At 41.6% G+C, this 16,838-nt stretch overlaps 1 protein-coding gene across 1 annotated transcript in view; it reads left to right on the top strand.

Moving 5' to 3' along the window:
* The window catches only part of Golga3 (golgin A3), a 47,217-nt gene extending 34,278 nt beyond the window's left edge, over positions 1–12,939 (top strand). Inside the window, exons 16-23 of the mRNA XM_028777415.1 lie at positions 419–616; positions 1,607–1,723; positions 7,066–7,205; positions 7,749–7,881; positions 8,042–8,164; positions 10,348–10,509; positions 11,200–11,363; positions 12,693–12,939. Coding sequence (XP_028633248.1) covers positions 419–616; positions 1,607–1,723; positions 7,066–7,205; positions 7,749–7,881; positions 8,042–8,164; positions 10,348–10,509; positions 11,200–11,363; positions 12,693–12,864 — 1,209 coding nt within the window. The 3' untranslated portion in view covers positions 12,865–12,939. The remainder of the gene's footprint in view (positions 1–418; positions 617–1,606; positions 1,724–7,065; positions 7,206–7,748; positions 7,882–8,041; positions 8,165–10,347; positions 10,510–11,199; positions 11,364–12,692) is intronic.
* The last annotated feature ends 3,899 nt before the right edge of the window (positions 12,940–16,838 follow it).

The following is a 16,838-nucleotide window of genomic DNA, read 5'->3' as shown; positions in this document are numbered from 1 at the left end:
CTTTAGTATTAGCTTTTGGTGAAAATTGCTTACCTTTTTCAGTTAAGTATTTTCAGTTGAGTAGTCTGTCTAGCAGAATGTGAATGTGGGGAGCTGTTGCTTTTTTTTTTTATATGTAAATACACTGTAGCTGTCTTCAGACACCCCACAAGAGGGCATCATATATCATTACAGATGGTTGTGAGCCACCATGTGGTTGCTGGGATTTGAACTCATGACCTCTGGAAGAGCAGTCAGTGCTCTTAACCGCTGAGCTATCTCACCAGCCCCCAAGGTGTTGCTTTTGATACAGGGTCTCCTATATCCAGGGTGGCCTTGAGTTGATCCTTCTGTCTCTGCTTCTCAAGTATGGGGTTATGGCCATGGATCACCACAGCTGCCCAGAGCATGAAATTTTACATGTACCAATATGTTTCAGCTTCAAGAATCCAGAGGCTTCAGAAGGAAGATAAAACGTCTTGAAGAGTCAAATAAGAAACTGGCTCTGGAGTTAGAACATGAGCGTGGGAAGCTCACCGGCCTTGGACAATCTAATGCGGCTTTACGGGAGCACAACAGCATTCTGGAGACTGCACTAGCCAAGAGGGAAGCCGACCTGGTGCAGCTGAATCTCCAGGTGCTGAGACCTATATCTGCCAGGAGCAGCATGAGAGTCATGTGGACCATACTTATTATCAGTGTCTCATCATACTGAGTCATAGCCACTTTCAGGGGACCACTACACCTGGCTCAGAGGAACCTGGCCATTGCATAAACCCGGATCCCCAGCTGTAAGAGCCTATGCTCATTGTAACAAGTTCATTAGTCCTTTTTGTGTAGTAGTCTCCTAGTGGGACAGAACAGACTGTCCTCTGGTTCTAGACAGGAACCTGTACAAAAGACACTTGCTTAAAGTCATGATAGGATTTAAAGCTGGAGTTTGAACCCCAACCTTGCATCTTACAGTAGATTCTGTTCTTAGCTCCTTAGGTCCTACAGTGCTTTGGAGGTCGCTGAACCGTTCAGGGTCACTGAGGCTACATCTTCACTAATGGCCTCTCACAGTGCCAATCCTCAGCTGTTCTCTATGACTCCTTCTTGCCTTCAAAGCCAGTACCACCTGAGTGACTCTAAAACTACCAAGTTCAGATGCCAGCACAAGATACAACTTTGGCCAGTTCTGGAACACAGCTTTTCTGTGTTCTCAGGAAACTTCCCAGATTTCACCTTAATGATGGTGGTTTCTTCTCAATCACCATTAATTTCTTAGCTCCAGCTAACCAGCATCAGTTGTCCCAGTAATGCAAAGTTTTCATGGTCTCTTGTTAATCTTAATCACAGCAGACTCTTAAGCCTCTGCTGACCAGAATGACAGAATTCTCCTTCTCCCTCTCCCCCCTCTCCCCCTTTTGCTCTGAGGTGGGGATCATGCATCTAGGCTGGTCTTAAACTCCAGCCCAGAGTGGCATTTCTCACCTTCCCTACCTTGTTCCTTTCCTGTGATGTCATCATTATGTATACCGTCCACATGATGGCCGACTGTAGAGGATCTCAAATTGTACTGCAGGTCATAGAGGTGCTTGGAACTGATACTGCTGCTTATTCATCCTTTGATGATGTGATATAGGTGCAGGCAGTTTTACAGCGCAAAGAGGAGGAGGATCGCCAGATGAAGCAACTTGTCCAAGCTTTACAAGTCTCATTAGAGAAAGAAAAGATGGAAGTGAACAGCCTGAAGGAACAGGTATGAGGCCAGCTTCATATTTATTGGGCCTTCCAGGTGATGTAGCCCTTCACATGATAATTTTGTTTCTAAGGACTGGGTAGTTATGACAGAGACTGCAGAGAACATGGCATTGTTTCTTTGTAGAAAATGACATCATGCGGATGGTGGTGGCGCACGCCTTTATTCCCAGCACTTGGGAGGCAGAGGCAGGTGGATTTCTGAGTTCGAGGCCAGCCTGGTCTACAGAGTGAGTTCCAGGACAGCCAGGACTACACAGAGAAACCCTGACTTGAAAAACCAAACAAAAAGAAAAAGAAAAAGAAAATGGCATCATACTAAACAACTTTAGCAATGTAGGACTGGAAAGGATAGACTGAGCCACCCATACTTACACACATTAGTCTTTGCTAGGAAAGACATCTCTGTAACGTTTAAAAACCACACTTCCCTTTTGTGCACACTCCCAGCATTTAAAAGACTGAAGTAGGAGGATTCTAACTTCAAAGCCAGTTTGAGCTGTATGTCGTGAGTTTGAGGCCAGCCTAAGCTCTATAGCAAGACCTCATCTTAAAAACAGTCAAGAATGATGGCTGCATACAGCCTTAAAGTCTATAGAACTGTCTTTGTGACTGGCTGTTTTCCATACTCCAGTTTTGCTGATCCATCATGTAAATCATAACAGCAAAGGCCTGTGGTGGTGGCTAGTATGCATTCCATTCCATGCTCCATTCTTGGTTTTGTTTTGTTTTGTTTTTCCTTCCCAAGACAGGGTTTCTATGTGTTGCTCTGGCTGTCCTGGAACTTACTCTGTAGACCAGTCTGAACTCAAAGAGATCCACCTGCCTCTACCTGCCAAGCCTTGTGCCACCACTTTTTTATACCCCCTTCTCTTTTAGAATGTGAGCTTCCTGCTGATATATCTCCTGGCACAGAGCAGATACTCAGGGCCACTGGTGTGTGTATGTGTGTGCGTGTGTCAGTGTATAACATTCTGTTATTTATATATACATACAATTTTCTTTTTTTCTTTTTCTGAGATAGGGTTTCTTATAGCACAGTATGTTCTTGAACTTGCTGTGTGGCTGAAGATTACCTTGAACTCTTACTGTTACTGTTATATTTTTGAGATGGGGGTCTCATGATGTAGCCCTGGATGGGCTGCATAGACCAGGCTGGCCTCTATCTCACTGAGTTACACATGCCTCTGCCTCCCAAATGGTAAGATTAAAGGTGTGTACCATTATGTCTGGAAACCTTGAATTTATGATCCTCTTTTACCTCCCAAGTACTGGGGATTACAGGTGTATGCCTCAGTGCTCACCCAAGATAGTAAAATATAATTGTAACTTTATTAATTTATCATGTATACATACGTACATGATGTGTGTGAGTCATGACATGCATGTGGAAATCTAGGGACAACTTTAATGCTGTTGGGGTTCAGGAGTTGTCCCACAAACCACATGAGTCACCAATCTCAGTCAGACAGGAATGGATTATTGAACACATACCTAAAGACTGATCGATCAGGGCAACAGACTCAGGAGCTGAAAGTTGTGTGCTGAACATTTCTCGATGTCAGCTTTTAAAAATTAAAACATCGAAAACCACAATGAGCTCATAGCAGATACAGGGGGGAGTAGGATAGTCAGTCTTTTTTCCATGTTTCCTTAGTAATTTAGACATAGCAGTTCAAGCTGACCCTTATCTTACTTGGTTCTGAGTGAAGGCTGCAGCTGGAGAATTTCAACGAGTAACAAACCTCATAACATACAGAGCATAACAGGGTATGTGGTCAGCGTGACCCTGCTCTCAGTCAAGTTATTTTTCGGCATCAATGACTAGTAGGCATATTACAGCAACAATATGAAGTAGCTGCCAGGCATGGAACAAAATGGTTCCAGCTGTGCTTGGGAGGTGGGGGCGGGGTCTCAATGGTGTCAGTTCACTTTTCTCTTTACATAGATGCCAGGGATTGAACGCAGATGGCCAGGCTTGTGTGGCAAGCACTTTTACTTGGTGAGCCACCTCACTGGCCCAGAAAAGGTTTTAAAAATAAGATAATTTTAAGGCTTGGTAAACGTATTTTAATATGAACAGCTACTGGTATGTTCATGGCTCATTATTTGCTTATCTGAATAGATATCCAGGCTTTGCTTGGAGATTTTGATACACATTCCATTGTATCCCCACATCTGTCATTTGTTCTGAGATTAGATGTCACTTAGTTTTGTTTGTTTGGATTTTTGTTTGTTTGTTTGTTTTCTGTTTTTTTGAGAAAGAGACTCTCTTGGCCTTGGCCATCACTATGTCGACCAGGCTGACCTTGAACTCTTAGAGATCCACCTGCCTCTGCCTCCTGATTGCTGGGATTAAAGGTGTGTGCCAACTGACCCAGCTCATTACATATTTTTATTCTTGCTTTAAAAGAAGACATGACTAGGAAATTTGTTACTAGAACTTCGGGAGCAATAATAGGTATATAAGTAATTTTCTCCCCCTAAGGACACTTATGAATGAAGTTTAAATCTTTCTTCTGAGTACATCTAGTCATAATTTTAATAACAGTATGTGATAATAAAATATTTTTGTTGTTTTTGTGGTTGTTGTTTGCATGTATGGTGTGTATATGCATGTTAGCATTTGTTGGGCACATATATGTATGCAGATGTTTGTCCATGAGTGTACTTGCATGTGGAGACCTAAGTCTAGTGTTAGGAATCTTCCTTGATTGATCATGTACCTTATCCTTTGAGGCAGGATGGATCTCTTTCTCTCTCTCTTTCTCTCTCTCTCTCTCTCTCTCTCTCTTTAAAAAGATTTATTTATTTTATGTATATGACTACACTATAACTGTCCTCAGACACACCAGAAGAGGGCGTCAGATCGCATTACAGATGGTTGTGAACCACCTTGTGGTTGCCAGGAATTGAACTCAGGACCTCTGGAAGAGCAGTCAGTGCTCTTAACCACTGAGCCATCTCTCCAGCCCCAAGGCAGGATTTCTTAATCAAATCTGAAGTTTGGTGATAGCTAGTCTTCTTAGGGATCCTATCTTTTAATGCTGTCCATTCAGATGGCTTATCATACACACTTTGTTTTTATGTAGATATTAGCAATATGACTTCTGATATCTGATACTCTTGCTATCATGGCAAGTACTTTAATCACAATACATCTCTCCATCCTATAAGACATTGATAGTGTGCTTTGAATCCTTCAGAAGGAAAAGAGGATTTGTTGGAAATGTTTGTTTTTGGGTTTGTCTATTCTTAGACAAGGTCTTCATATGTCTGGCCTGGAACTTACAGTGTAGACCAGGCTGGCTTCAAGCACACAGAGATCTGTCCTGCAAGTGCTGGGATTAAGGGTGTGCATGTTAATGCCCGTGTGTGTGTGTGTGTGTGTGTGTGTGTGTGTGTGTGAGTTTTACTTGTTTTAAAAGCAATCTTTTTTCTCTTATTAAAACATTTTTTATGCAATCTATTCTGATCATACTTTTCCTCTCCCCCAGCTCCTCCCAGATCCTCCCATCCTTCTACCCAACTCTGTACCCTTTATTTCTCTAAAAGCAGACACACAAGAGAAACAAACTAGAAAAAAAAATCCATTGAGTTCATTTTGTGTTGGCCAACTACTCCAGGCCTGAGGTGTGGTTAATATACCCAGTGAGATTCCACTGAATAAAACTAATTTTTTCTTTGTAAGTGGGTATCATTGGCAGATAGTTTCTTGGTTGGGTTGGGAGTTCCTGATTCCTTACCCTTTTCATTGTTTGGACCCTGTGTTTGCTGTGACAGTTTCTGTGAATTCTTACGTGTTTCAATCCTGCTGTGTTTGGAAGACATCATCCATTCCCTCTGGTTCGTCACCTGTTTTCTGAATTTGTATCTTCCTGAGCCCTGAAGAGAAGGATTTGATGAAGATACCTGCTTTAGGATTGAGCAATCCAAAATTTCCCACTCTCTGCACATCGTCCAGTTATAAATCTCTCTGTTGGCTCTCATCTTAAAATCAGACATTTTGAATGGAAACAACTTGACGTGCCGCCGAGCAGTGGTGGCGCACACCTTTAATCCAAGCACTTTGGAGGCAGAGGCAGGCAGGTTTCTGAGTTCCAGGCCAGCCTGGTCTACAGAGTGAGTCCCAGGACAGCCAGGGCTATACAGAGAAACCCTGTCTCGGAAAAAAAAAAAAATATCTGTGACACAATTTGAAGTACCATTAAAGTGAAAGTATAGAGCACGTTGAATAAGTAATGATGACACTGATGATGCCTTCTTTTTTCTTCATTGCAGTGAACCCTAGGTCTCTAAAGTGCTAGGCGCAATGTTACTACACAGGCAGATACTAGCTGTAATTGTTTCTCTAATATTTCTAAATTATTAGAAAAGAAAATGGAATTTTTTTATGCATTCAATAATTTACCTGGAAATATTGATAGAATCTCTTGTTGACTTTGAATATCACCAAATGTTCAGAGAAGGCCAGTTTTGTTTGGTTTGGTTTGGTTTGGTTTAGTTTTTCGAGACAGGGTTTCTCTGTATAGCCCGGACTGTCCTGGAACTCACTCTGTAGACCAGGCTGGCCTCAAACTCAGAAATCCGCTGCCTCCGCCTCCCAAGTGCTGGGATTAAAGGCGTGCGCCACCACCGCCTGGCTAGAAGGCCAGTTTTATTGTAAATAGAATTAAATCTTTATTACAACTAGACTAATATAAGAATTAGGAATAGCTGGGAATGGTGGTGCACACCTTTAATTCCAGCACTCAGGAGGCAGAGGCAGGCAGATCTCTGTAGGCCAGTCTGGGCTACAGAGAGAGTTCTAGGACTGCCAGGCTGTTACACAGAAAAACCCTGTCTCAAAAGCAAACAAAAAAAGAATTAGGAATAAACTTAACTAGTAATAAACAGGTATAGTTAAGGAGTATAAAACCTATTTAAGGCCTGGGCAGTGGTGGTGCACGCCCTTTAATCCCAGCACTTAGGGGGCAGAGGCAGGCGGATTTCTGAGTTCAAGGCCAGCCTGGTCTACAGTGTGAGTTCCAGGACAGCCAAGGCTACATAGAGAAACCCTGTCTCGAGAAAAAAAAAAAACTATTTAAGAAAACTGAATGAAATTTATTCATTCAGCAGTCTGTCAGCTATATGTTGTCCATCCACTGCATGGTAAACACAGAGCCAATTACCTTCATCTTTATCAGTAAGCTAGTCTTGAGAGCAAAAGACACAAGATGAGACCAGTTCTACATGGATTTGAGAGGGGCTTCAGTGCCGGTACTTGATATTCCATCAAACTTGTAGCATTCATCATGGTACAACTTGTATGTGAGTAATGTCAACTTCCTCACCTTCTTCTAGATGGCTGCTGCTAGGATAGAAGCTGGACATAACCGCCGCCACTTTAAGGCAGCTACTTTGGAGCTGAGTGAAGTGAAGAAAGAATTGCAGGCCAAAGAACACCTGGTACAGACACTGCAGGCCGAGGTGGATGAGCTCCAGTGAGTACCTGAGGCTTGCACAAGCATACCCCAGGGCTGGCCATGGTGATCTCAATCATTTTCCATATACCACATCAGAGCAATTGGGGCTTTCTCTTATCTTTAATTCATTTTGTATCTCACAGCAAGGATTATCTATCTTCCTTGACTTCTTCCTAGAATAGAAAGAACCCCCATTTGAATACTCAGTCGAGGGATATCTTGGATATTTTGAGACTCATTGTAACATCACACCAACAGAGTATGAACTTGGACATGAGGAAAAAGGCAGGATAAACCTAGGCTGCACACACCTCTACAGAAGCTTCCGAGGCCTTTGTTCATTGTGTTATGAACGTGTCTGACAGCACCCTCATCTGAGCTTTGTGAACAGAGTGTACAGAGTACAGAGGGCTTTGCAGGGTTAGTGCAGGGCTAGAGCATCGGAAGGACTCCACACTGTCTTTAGCCAATGATAAGAAGTCTCACCATGAATTGAGAGAATCCTCTCATTTTATTTTTAACCTGTTTGTTTGTTTGTTTGTTTGTTTGTTTAAACGCCAGGATTCAGGAGGGAAAACATTCTCAAGAAATAGCCCAATTCCAGACTGAGCTGGCAGAAGCTAGAACCCAGCTCCAGCTCCTACAGAAGAAGCTAGATGAGCAGATGAACCAACAACCAACAGGGAGCCAAGAGGTGACAGCTAGGCCCCTGTTTTCCTACTGCTCAGACAGAAAGTATATGCTTTTTAAAATGTAATAATACTAAAAGATGAATAGAAGAAATCCCTTAGAACTGTTTTTCAGTATAAGACAGCTTTTTAAAATTGTCTTCATCATGTGCCTTTGTTCTTTAGATGGAAGATCTCAAATGGGAATTGGATCAGAAAGAACGAGAGATTCAGTCCCTGAAGCAGCAGCTTGACTTGACAGAGCAGCAGGGCAAGAAAGAACTAGAGGGTACACAACAGACACTTCAGGTTGGTCCTATCCCTGTCCAGGGTCCTGGATCTGTGCTGAAATGATACAGTCCCAGCCAAGCTGAGTGTCACACATGTAACAGGAGTTCTCATTGAAGTGGATCATCATCTGGGCTCCCTGACCCCACCCGAGTAATCTGAAGACAGTGTCCCCATTTTAGAATGGGGCTCATCATGGTTACCTGGTTTAGGTTACATGCTGAATGGAGGAGAAACTGAGACAAACTCAAGCACTATCCCTTTGTTAGGCTATATAAAATGTAAGTACAAGAAACATGCTTTTTTAAGCTCTAGTGAGTAGTGTCAATATGCAATGTGTGCTTAGTTTATGATCAACTTCTCCATGAAGGTTCAAATGAGTAGTCTTTACTACTCAGGGAAAAGACCAGAACTTGCTAATAATATTCCTCACTTGTTTTTAAAGGCTCAAGTCATTAGATTGGTTTATACTGTTTCTTAGGAATGGTTTAACTTATTCTAATAGCTGACTTTGGAATTTAAAGATTCTTAGGTATTAACTGTGGCAATCCAGATATTGCCATTTGGAAGAGACTCTATGATAACTGTCAGGGATGCTGGAGTGATGCTCAACAATTAAGAGCAAGCACTTACTGCTCTTACTGGGTTTGGTTCTCGGAACTCAACTAGTAGCTCACAGCTTTCTATAATTGCAACTCCCAAAGAGTCTACACCCTGTCTTGGCCTCTTGAGGGCTCTTGCATTTTCATGCTACACATAAACACACATAAGCACTCACACGTAAATCAGCCAACCAATCACTATAAAAATAATGTTAAGCCGGGCGGTGGTGGCGCACACCTTTAATCCCAGCACTTGGGAGGCAGAGGCAGGCGGATTTCTGAGTTCGAGGCCAGCCTGGTCTACAGAGTGAGTTCCAGGACAGCCAGGGCTACACAGAGAAACCCTGTCTTGAAAAAACCAAAATAATAATAATAATAATAATGTTAAGGGTTGGAGTTGCAGACATGGCTCAGCAATTCGAAGCTCTTGTTATTCTTCCAGAGGACTCAGGTTCAGATTCCAGCACCACGTAAGGCAGCTCACAACCAAATGTAACTCCAGCTCTGGAAAATCCAGCTCTCTCTTTTGGCCTCTACAGGCAACTGTGCTCATGTGCATGTGAACATGCACAGGCAGATAGATACACATAATTAAAACTTTGATAAATATTTTTTAAAAGCCAATGGTTTGATTTCAGTGAACTTGTCAATGCCTAGGAAACTGCTTAGCTGAAAAAAAACTTACCCTAGCAAAACATATGTTCCCCTAACTGACGTACAAGTTAATATCTTAAAGTATGTTTTAAGATATTTATTTTTTGAGACTGGCTCTTATGTAGCCCAGCTCTTATGACCTCAGCTTGATGTGTAGCTAAAATTGGCCTTGAACTCTTGCTTTTTTTCCCCATCCTGATCAAAGCCCACCCCCTCCTCCCAGTTCCCTCCTTCACACAGTCTCCTTCCATTCTCCCTCTCCTTCTCCTTTGAGAAACGGGAAGCCCTCCTGGATACCAACCTGCCTTGGCATGTCAGGTCAGGTCACTGCAGCACTAAGCATGTCCTTTCCACTGAGGCCAGACAAGGCAGTCCAGTTAGAGGAATAGGATCAATAGGCAGGCAACAGATTCAGGGACACCCCCCCACTCCACTTGTTGGGGGACTGGCGTGACGACCAAGCTGCACATCTGCTTCATATGTGTGAGGGGCCTAGATCTAGCCCATATATGTTCTTTGCTTGGTTTGGTGGTTCAGCCTTTGGGAGCCCCCAAGGTTCCAAGTCCAGGTTAGTTGACTCTGTTGGTCTTCCTGTGGAGTTTTTTCCCTTTGGGGCCCTCAATCTTTCCCACAACTCTTTTATTAGACTCCCCAAGCTCCATCTATTTGGCTGTGGGTCTCTGCATCTTTTTCAGTCAACTCCTAGGTGGAGTCTCAGAGGACAGTTACGTTAGGCTTCTTTCTATAGGCATGACAGAATATCATTAACAGTGGTAGGGATTGGTTCCTGTGCAAGGGATGAATCTCAAGTTGGGCCAGTTATTATTAGTTCTGGCCTTGAACTCTTAATCCTTCTGCCTCCTGAACCTCACTAGTGCTGGGATTATAGACATGAGCCACTCAACTAGGATATTTTAGCTTTAAAAAATATCTGATCCTTTTCCTTAGACTGTGAAGTCTGAGTTGGAAATGGTACAGGAAGATCTGTCTGAGACCCAGAAGGATAAGTTTATGCTTCAAGCCAAAGTGTCTGAACTGAAGAACAACATGAAGACTCTGCTGCAGCAGAACCAACAGCTCAAGCTGGATCTCCGCCGTGGTGCAGCCAAGGTCGGATTTAGGTTTCATCCCTTACAAGTTAACTGTCTGTCTCATTTAGATTTTGGCTGGGGGGTTGGGAGGGGGCTGGAAGCAGGAGATTGGCAGGTTTAGTCATTAACAGATCAAAAACATTTAAGCAACATTGAACTATCTTGTGCACAAAGATCATAACTCTGCTTGGACAGTGGCCAAACAACTTTATTTTGTTACCTTGTTCAAGAGAATATTTCTCTTCTCAAACACATATCATCCTGCTGTGATACTATTTTAAACTAATGAACACACTGCCATGATATGCTGTCATTGTGGGACACAGTGCCTTCAGCTTGGCTCAGGTAAGAGCTTCATGCTATTATCAGCCCTGATGGAGGGTTGAAATAGCTGGCAGATAATTTTTGCACAATTGAAGTAAGTATTGCCTAATTTCTTAGGGAAGCTCAAGTATAGGCTTATATCTCAGGAAACTTCCATAAGAGAGTTCTAATGACATGTTCTGTTATTTCTCCTTAGGGTCATGCACAAGTGGTTTGTGCTTAACTAAGTGCATTAGGATTACTGGACTGGCTAGTATATCTTAACCTACTAACTATCTGTTTTCATAGACCTGGCAGTTCAGTCCTCTTCTCAGAGTGGGGATGCAGGGAGGGTCAGTCATCACAGTGGAGATGAAGAGAGCTAATGTTGTGCTTTTACAAACAGAAGAAAGAGCCAAAAGGTGAGTCCAACTCATCCAGTCCTGCAACACCCATCAAGATACCAGACTGCCCTGTGCCAGCCTCATTGCTAGAAGAGCTGCTGAGGCCCCCACCGGCTGTGAGCAAGGAGCCCCTCAAGAATCTCAACAGCTGTTTGCAGCAGCTCAAGTATGATCTGTTTTCTATGCCTCATTTTGTTCAGCACTTAGACATGACATGTTTTTCCTGGGGGCATCTCTTCTGTTGTTTGTAGAGTACCTATGACTTTGAACCTCTTGTGAAATACAAGATTTTTTTTTTTACTGACAGAGCTTCTGGAGGTCCATGTTGTAAGGTGAAAATAGCTGAGTAAGTCTTGGTGGGCCTTAAAGGTCAGGTGTTATACCTGTTCCCTGTACGCTGAGCCTCTTAGTTTAGGACAGAAGAGACCAACATCATGAACTTTATATGGCACATGGGATCCTGATAGGCAGGTGACCTTGTTGGGGGAAATCACATGTGACAATAGCCTCAGGTGACAGCTTCTAGACAGCAACTTGATTAGCATCAGGCCGTCAGGTCTGTGTCATGTTCCTAATGGAATCACCTCTCAGAAAACAGAAACTTATATCAGATTGTTTGCTGGCTTCTGCCCAGAGTGGGAAAAAAAAAATATCAAGAACTTTTGCCTTCTTTGGCTCCTGTTGCTGGATATTTGATAACATTAGGAACCCCATGATTATATTATTTACTGGAAAAACCTGTTTCTAGTTGTAATGTGTCTCAGCCCAGCACACACCTTTTATCTAAGAGCTTTCTGTTTATTGTTAACAAGATTAAATAAAATCAACCATAAGTCTAGAGGAGGCCCAATCAACCAGTTGGCAAGGAGTGAACATAGGAGGGAAAAAAAAAAAAAAACAGAATAAAAGAAAGTCCGGCCGGGCAGTGGTGGCACACACCTTTAATCCTAGCACTTGGGAGGCAGAGGCAGGCACAGGCAGATTTCTGAGTTCGAGGCCAGCCTGGTCTACAGAGTGAGTTCCAGGACAGCCAGGGCTACACAGAGTAACCTTGTCTTGAAAAACCAAAAAAAAAAGAAAGTCCAGGGGCTAGATAGAGAAATCACAGGATGTCAAAGGGTGGAACGTTGAGTTTGAGGGGTTTTTGAGACTGGGTGGAGGAGGAGAGCTTCCTTTTTCTTTGGTTTGTCACTGAGAAGGAAGGTCAGCTGGAAGTTTTCTCTGCCTCTCTGAGCTAGCAGGCTTTCACCCCAGCATCTGACTCCTGAGTCTTCGTTAGTAAAATGAATGATGGAGATTTTGTTACTAACAAACAACAGAGTCCAGCTGGTTTTGCTGGTCTATTGTGATAACATATATTGGTCTTTGAGAGAAACACATACGACCTGTGATGAGCCCATTGCGTTCACTGTAGCTTGTTAGCGCTGTGGCTGTGGGTCTGTCTGATACTTGTATGATTTAGGTTTCTTCTTCTGCCTTCTCTCTGTCTCCTCAGGCAGGAGATGGACAGTCTACAGCGGCAGATGGAGGAGCATACCATCACTGTGCATGAGTCCCTGTCCTCGTGGGCTCAGGTGGAAGCTGCCCCAGCAGAGCATGCCCACCCCCGGGGAGACACAAAACCACTTAATCAAAACAGTGTTCCCAGAGAAGGGCTGGGCCAATGACCACTGTTGTCCTCATCACCAAGTATTTGTGGCTGTTGAAGAAATACTCTTGTCAATATTATTTATTTGATTGAATGCTCTGGTGGCTTTTTTTTCCCTTTTTTAAGAAATGAGATTTAAATTTCTTTTATCAAGGATTAAAATAACAAAAAAAACTGGGAGGTACTGGGACACACTTTTAATCCCAGCACCCAGGAGGCAGATGCAGGCATGATCTCTGTGAGTTTGAGGCCAGCCTGGTCTACAGATCAATAGTTCCAGAAACAGCCAGGGCTACAAAGAGAGACTCTGTCTCAAATAAATAAATAAATAAATAAATAAATAAATAAATAAAATGAGGCAAGGATTAAAAACATAGTCACTTTAAACCACAACTAGCTTTTCCCATGAAATGACCAAATCTTAAAAACATCAGAGTTTGAACTGTTGGTGAAATCTGAGTGTGTCTATCTGAACAGTCATTTGCAGAAGGAAGGAATCTTACATGTGGCTGTAGACACACATAAAACCTTTACTTTACTACATAAATGAGTTTTCATTGACACCTTTTGCTTTTTATTTCATTTGCTTTTTAAACTATTCTACCTAAGTAGGATGTATATATAAATATTGAAAGTCTCTTGAAAACATATACCTATATTATTTAAGAACCTAATTGTCTTACTGATTTCCTTTTGAAAATTTGCTATTGGGAAACAGTATACATGTAGCTTTAGGGGTATCAGTTTAAAAATGTATTTTAAGAAATGTAACTTATTTTCTATGCATCCTAAAACCAAATACTCTTGACACAGTTGTTTTAGTTTTATTTAGTCTTTTTATTTGAGGGTCTTTTCTGCCAACATCTCCATGAATTAATAACACTGACCTCTCAGGTCTATGGCCTTACATGGTTTTACTCACTTTGGCTTACCAACAGGCAAGGCCAGTCAGGCCTTGTAGTTAGCAGGGGATGAAAGGACCTCCAAGGTCTCCTCATACTGACCTGACATTTGGAGAACACTGGTAGAGGAAAAGAGTAGGAGAGGAGGCAGCCTTGATCTGTGTGGGTTATAGACTACATATACTGTGTCCCAAAGATGGTGATTTAGGAAGCACTGTGAATGTCTGTCTGTGTGATCATCAGGAACTACCATAGACCTCTATTAAATACTTGTGGCACAAGAAGTCAGAGTAATACCTGGAAGAAGGTAGGCAACTTTGGTCTTCTGAGACAGGGTCAAGAGATAAAAGCCTTGTTTAAAGTTAGCACTAAGTGTATGATTTATTGCCATATGCTTCCCAAATCATAATAATGCTTTATAAACTGACTAATTAGAAAAGTTGAGGTCTTTAATCTTTGTGAATTCTTGTGAAGAAAATTTAAAATTTAAATTTTTAAAGTTTTTTGACTCATGACTGTAATCCCAGCACTTGGGAGATAGAATCAGGAAGAGGATCAGTTAGTTCAAGACTAGTTTTCAGCTACATAGCAAGTTTCAGGCAAGACTGGGTTACATGAAACCATGACTCAAAAAGACAGACAAGCTGGAACAACAACAAAAAAAGATCTGAAATATTGTTAGAAGGGAAAGAGAGAAAGGTCTGAAGTAGGAAGCTCTAAGTATCAGTGATCAATTAGTTGGTGTCTTTTAGTGGGTTTCTTGTCTATTTTGTGGAAAATCAGTATGGCATTTTAAATCTGTTCTCTTACAATATCCTATTAGAAGGTTTACTGATGTGGTTAAAGTAGAACTATCCAGTGATGTCTGGTGTTTGAAAAATATTCTCTAGCAAGTATTGGAACATTTGTACAGGGTTAATCTTTAAAAAAAAAACTTTAAAACTTTATTATAAATCTCTAAGTTAGAAATTAGAAAAAGATGGTAATTTACATTCCTATTTATTTTGTATATTTAATGTCAAAACTAAGGAATAGAACTTGGTTTTGGACTTAATTCTGCAACAGAGCTAGTCTCTCCTATGTGAAGAGATCTTCAAGTGAGTTGTGTTGTGTTCTCCAGGAAAGGATAAGCTAGTTTTGAACTCATTCAAGTGAAGGTTGGTTTCACGTCTTAACCCATTTTTTTTTTTTCAGTTGCTTTGCTGTCCCATGTACACGTACACCCTCAGAAATGGCACTTCTTCTATACTTTGTAGTCTGCCTTGCGGGTCCTTGCTAGGTTCCTCTTGGCTCCATGAAAGGCCTGGCATGTCTTGGCTTCTTTCTCTGTCCCTCTTTGTGCACCAATGTGTCTTTTCTCGCATTTGTGGTTCAGAGAACTCCTAGATTGGAACTGGCATTCTCTAAGGGTTCTTTAAGTCACTTTGAAGTTGAGTTTTCAAGTTTCCTTTTTTGTTTGTTTGTTTGATTTGGCTTTTTCTTTCCTAAGAGGGATCTAAGGGATTCCATTGTAGTTCACCTCCTTGAGCTTGTACTTGAGTGAATATAGCTTGATTACTGTTGCCTCTGCAGCCAAAACTGGGAATTTTAGATTTGCTCATGAAAAACTGCAGGCAGATCTGGAAGGTTGCTTTTTCAGGCAGGCTCACACCATTGGGTACCCTTTGTGCACATGTCATAAGTGCTGTATCATGTCCTTTACTGGACACCTTGGCTGGCATGATTTGTACTATTAGTTGGTTTTCTTATGTTAAAAAAAAAATTGCCATGAAATTTCTATCATTGTTTTATGGTTGTTGTCCAATTGATGCCGTGATTTTAGATTTTTACACAAGTGTAGCAGGCATTGATTTTGAGAAGATGTAAGGATGACTTTACATGAACTTTGGGTACAGGGAGCAGGACCTGCTGTCTCAGAAGGTAGTCTTAGTGTATAAATCAGAAAGCTTGGTTAAATTCTTCTCCATTTCAAAAAAAAAAAAACTTTATCAGTATGTGGATACTGTAAAAGCCATAGTCTTATAGGTCACTATGACATATATTTTTCATATATTTTGAAATAAAAATTGGCAGATGAAGATTTTGGATTTAAAAGGGACCATCACATTTGAGACAAGAAAGTCTGGGAGCCTTGGAGGACCCCAGTGATAAGAATAGCACTGTGGTACAAGATACCCCAACTCATCCTAACATGCTCAGCAGTTTGGAATTCTAGCCCAGTCTAGTCTGTAGTGGTCAAAGATTCTGACAGGATCTTTGGGTCCTTGTCCAGTTTGGAGGGTCCAACATTTCAGTGCTTTTTGAGTTTCTCATTTATATAAAAAGTTATCTCACAAGGGAGTCAGTCTTCATGTTGGGGCTTTCCCAGGGAAGCTGTCATCATTGGTAACAAACTGTAACTTCAAAAGGCATGTTGTTGCTGTTATTGTTTTGCCTTTTTTTTTTTTTAATATAAGTGTGCTTGGGAAGTCCTTACATTTTATGCAATAAACTATTTTTGGTAAAGGTTTTCATAATTCATTGGGGAGGGCTTCCTTTTTAGTGCTAGCATTTTGTCATATTTGGGAGTAGCTTTTGTAGCTCATGTTGTTTCGAACCATTGTTTCCTACCAAAGTTTGAGGGAGGATAAGAAGATGCACCCCCTTGTTGTATTAAACCAGCAGAAGTAGCATGGTAACCATTTCTCTTCATTGACCTGCATCCACCGTCAACCATTAAGAAGGAGCATACTTGCAAAAGCATGTGTGTGAGTAGAGCATCTAGTTTCTGCTGGCTTAATTTTCATATCTCAAGCAACTTTGTCTATTTTTCATTCACCCTTTATTTTTGATCAATGAATTATACAGGCCTATTTCAAGTAAAAGCAACTAATAAGCCACACAGTTTAAATTAAGCGTGGGAAAGAAGAATTTGTGAAGCTCAGTGTATAAGTCCCTGAGGCACTCAGAAACCTGATAGCTTATGCAGTATTAGAAGCAAGTTCTGAGGAAATAAAGTGGGTTATTTTAACACCCCTGCCATCCATAATGGGTGTCTTAGTTTGGGTTTCTGTTGCTATGAAGAGACACCATGACCACAGCAGAGTGTGTG

The sequence above is a fragment of the Grammomys surdaster genome, unplaced genomic scaffold (genome assembly GCF_004785775.1).
Source record: "Grammomys surdaster isolate TR1022 unplaced genomic scaffold, NIH_TR_1.0 309, whole genome shotgun sequence".
Classification (NCBI taxonomy): domain Eukaryota; kingdom Metazoa; phylum Chordata; class Mammalia; order Rodentia; family Muridae; genus Grammomys; species Grammomys surdaster.
Note: the sequence above shows the minus strand (reverse complement) of the source record. Positions and strands in the feature narration are given on the sequence as shown.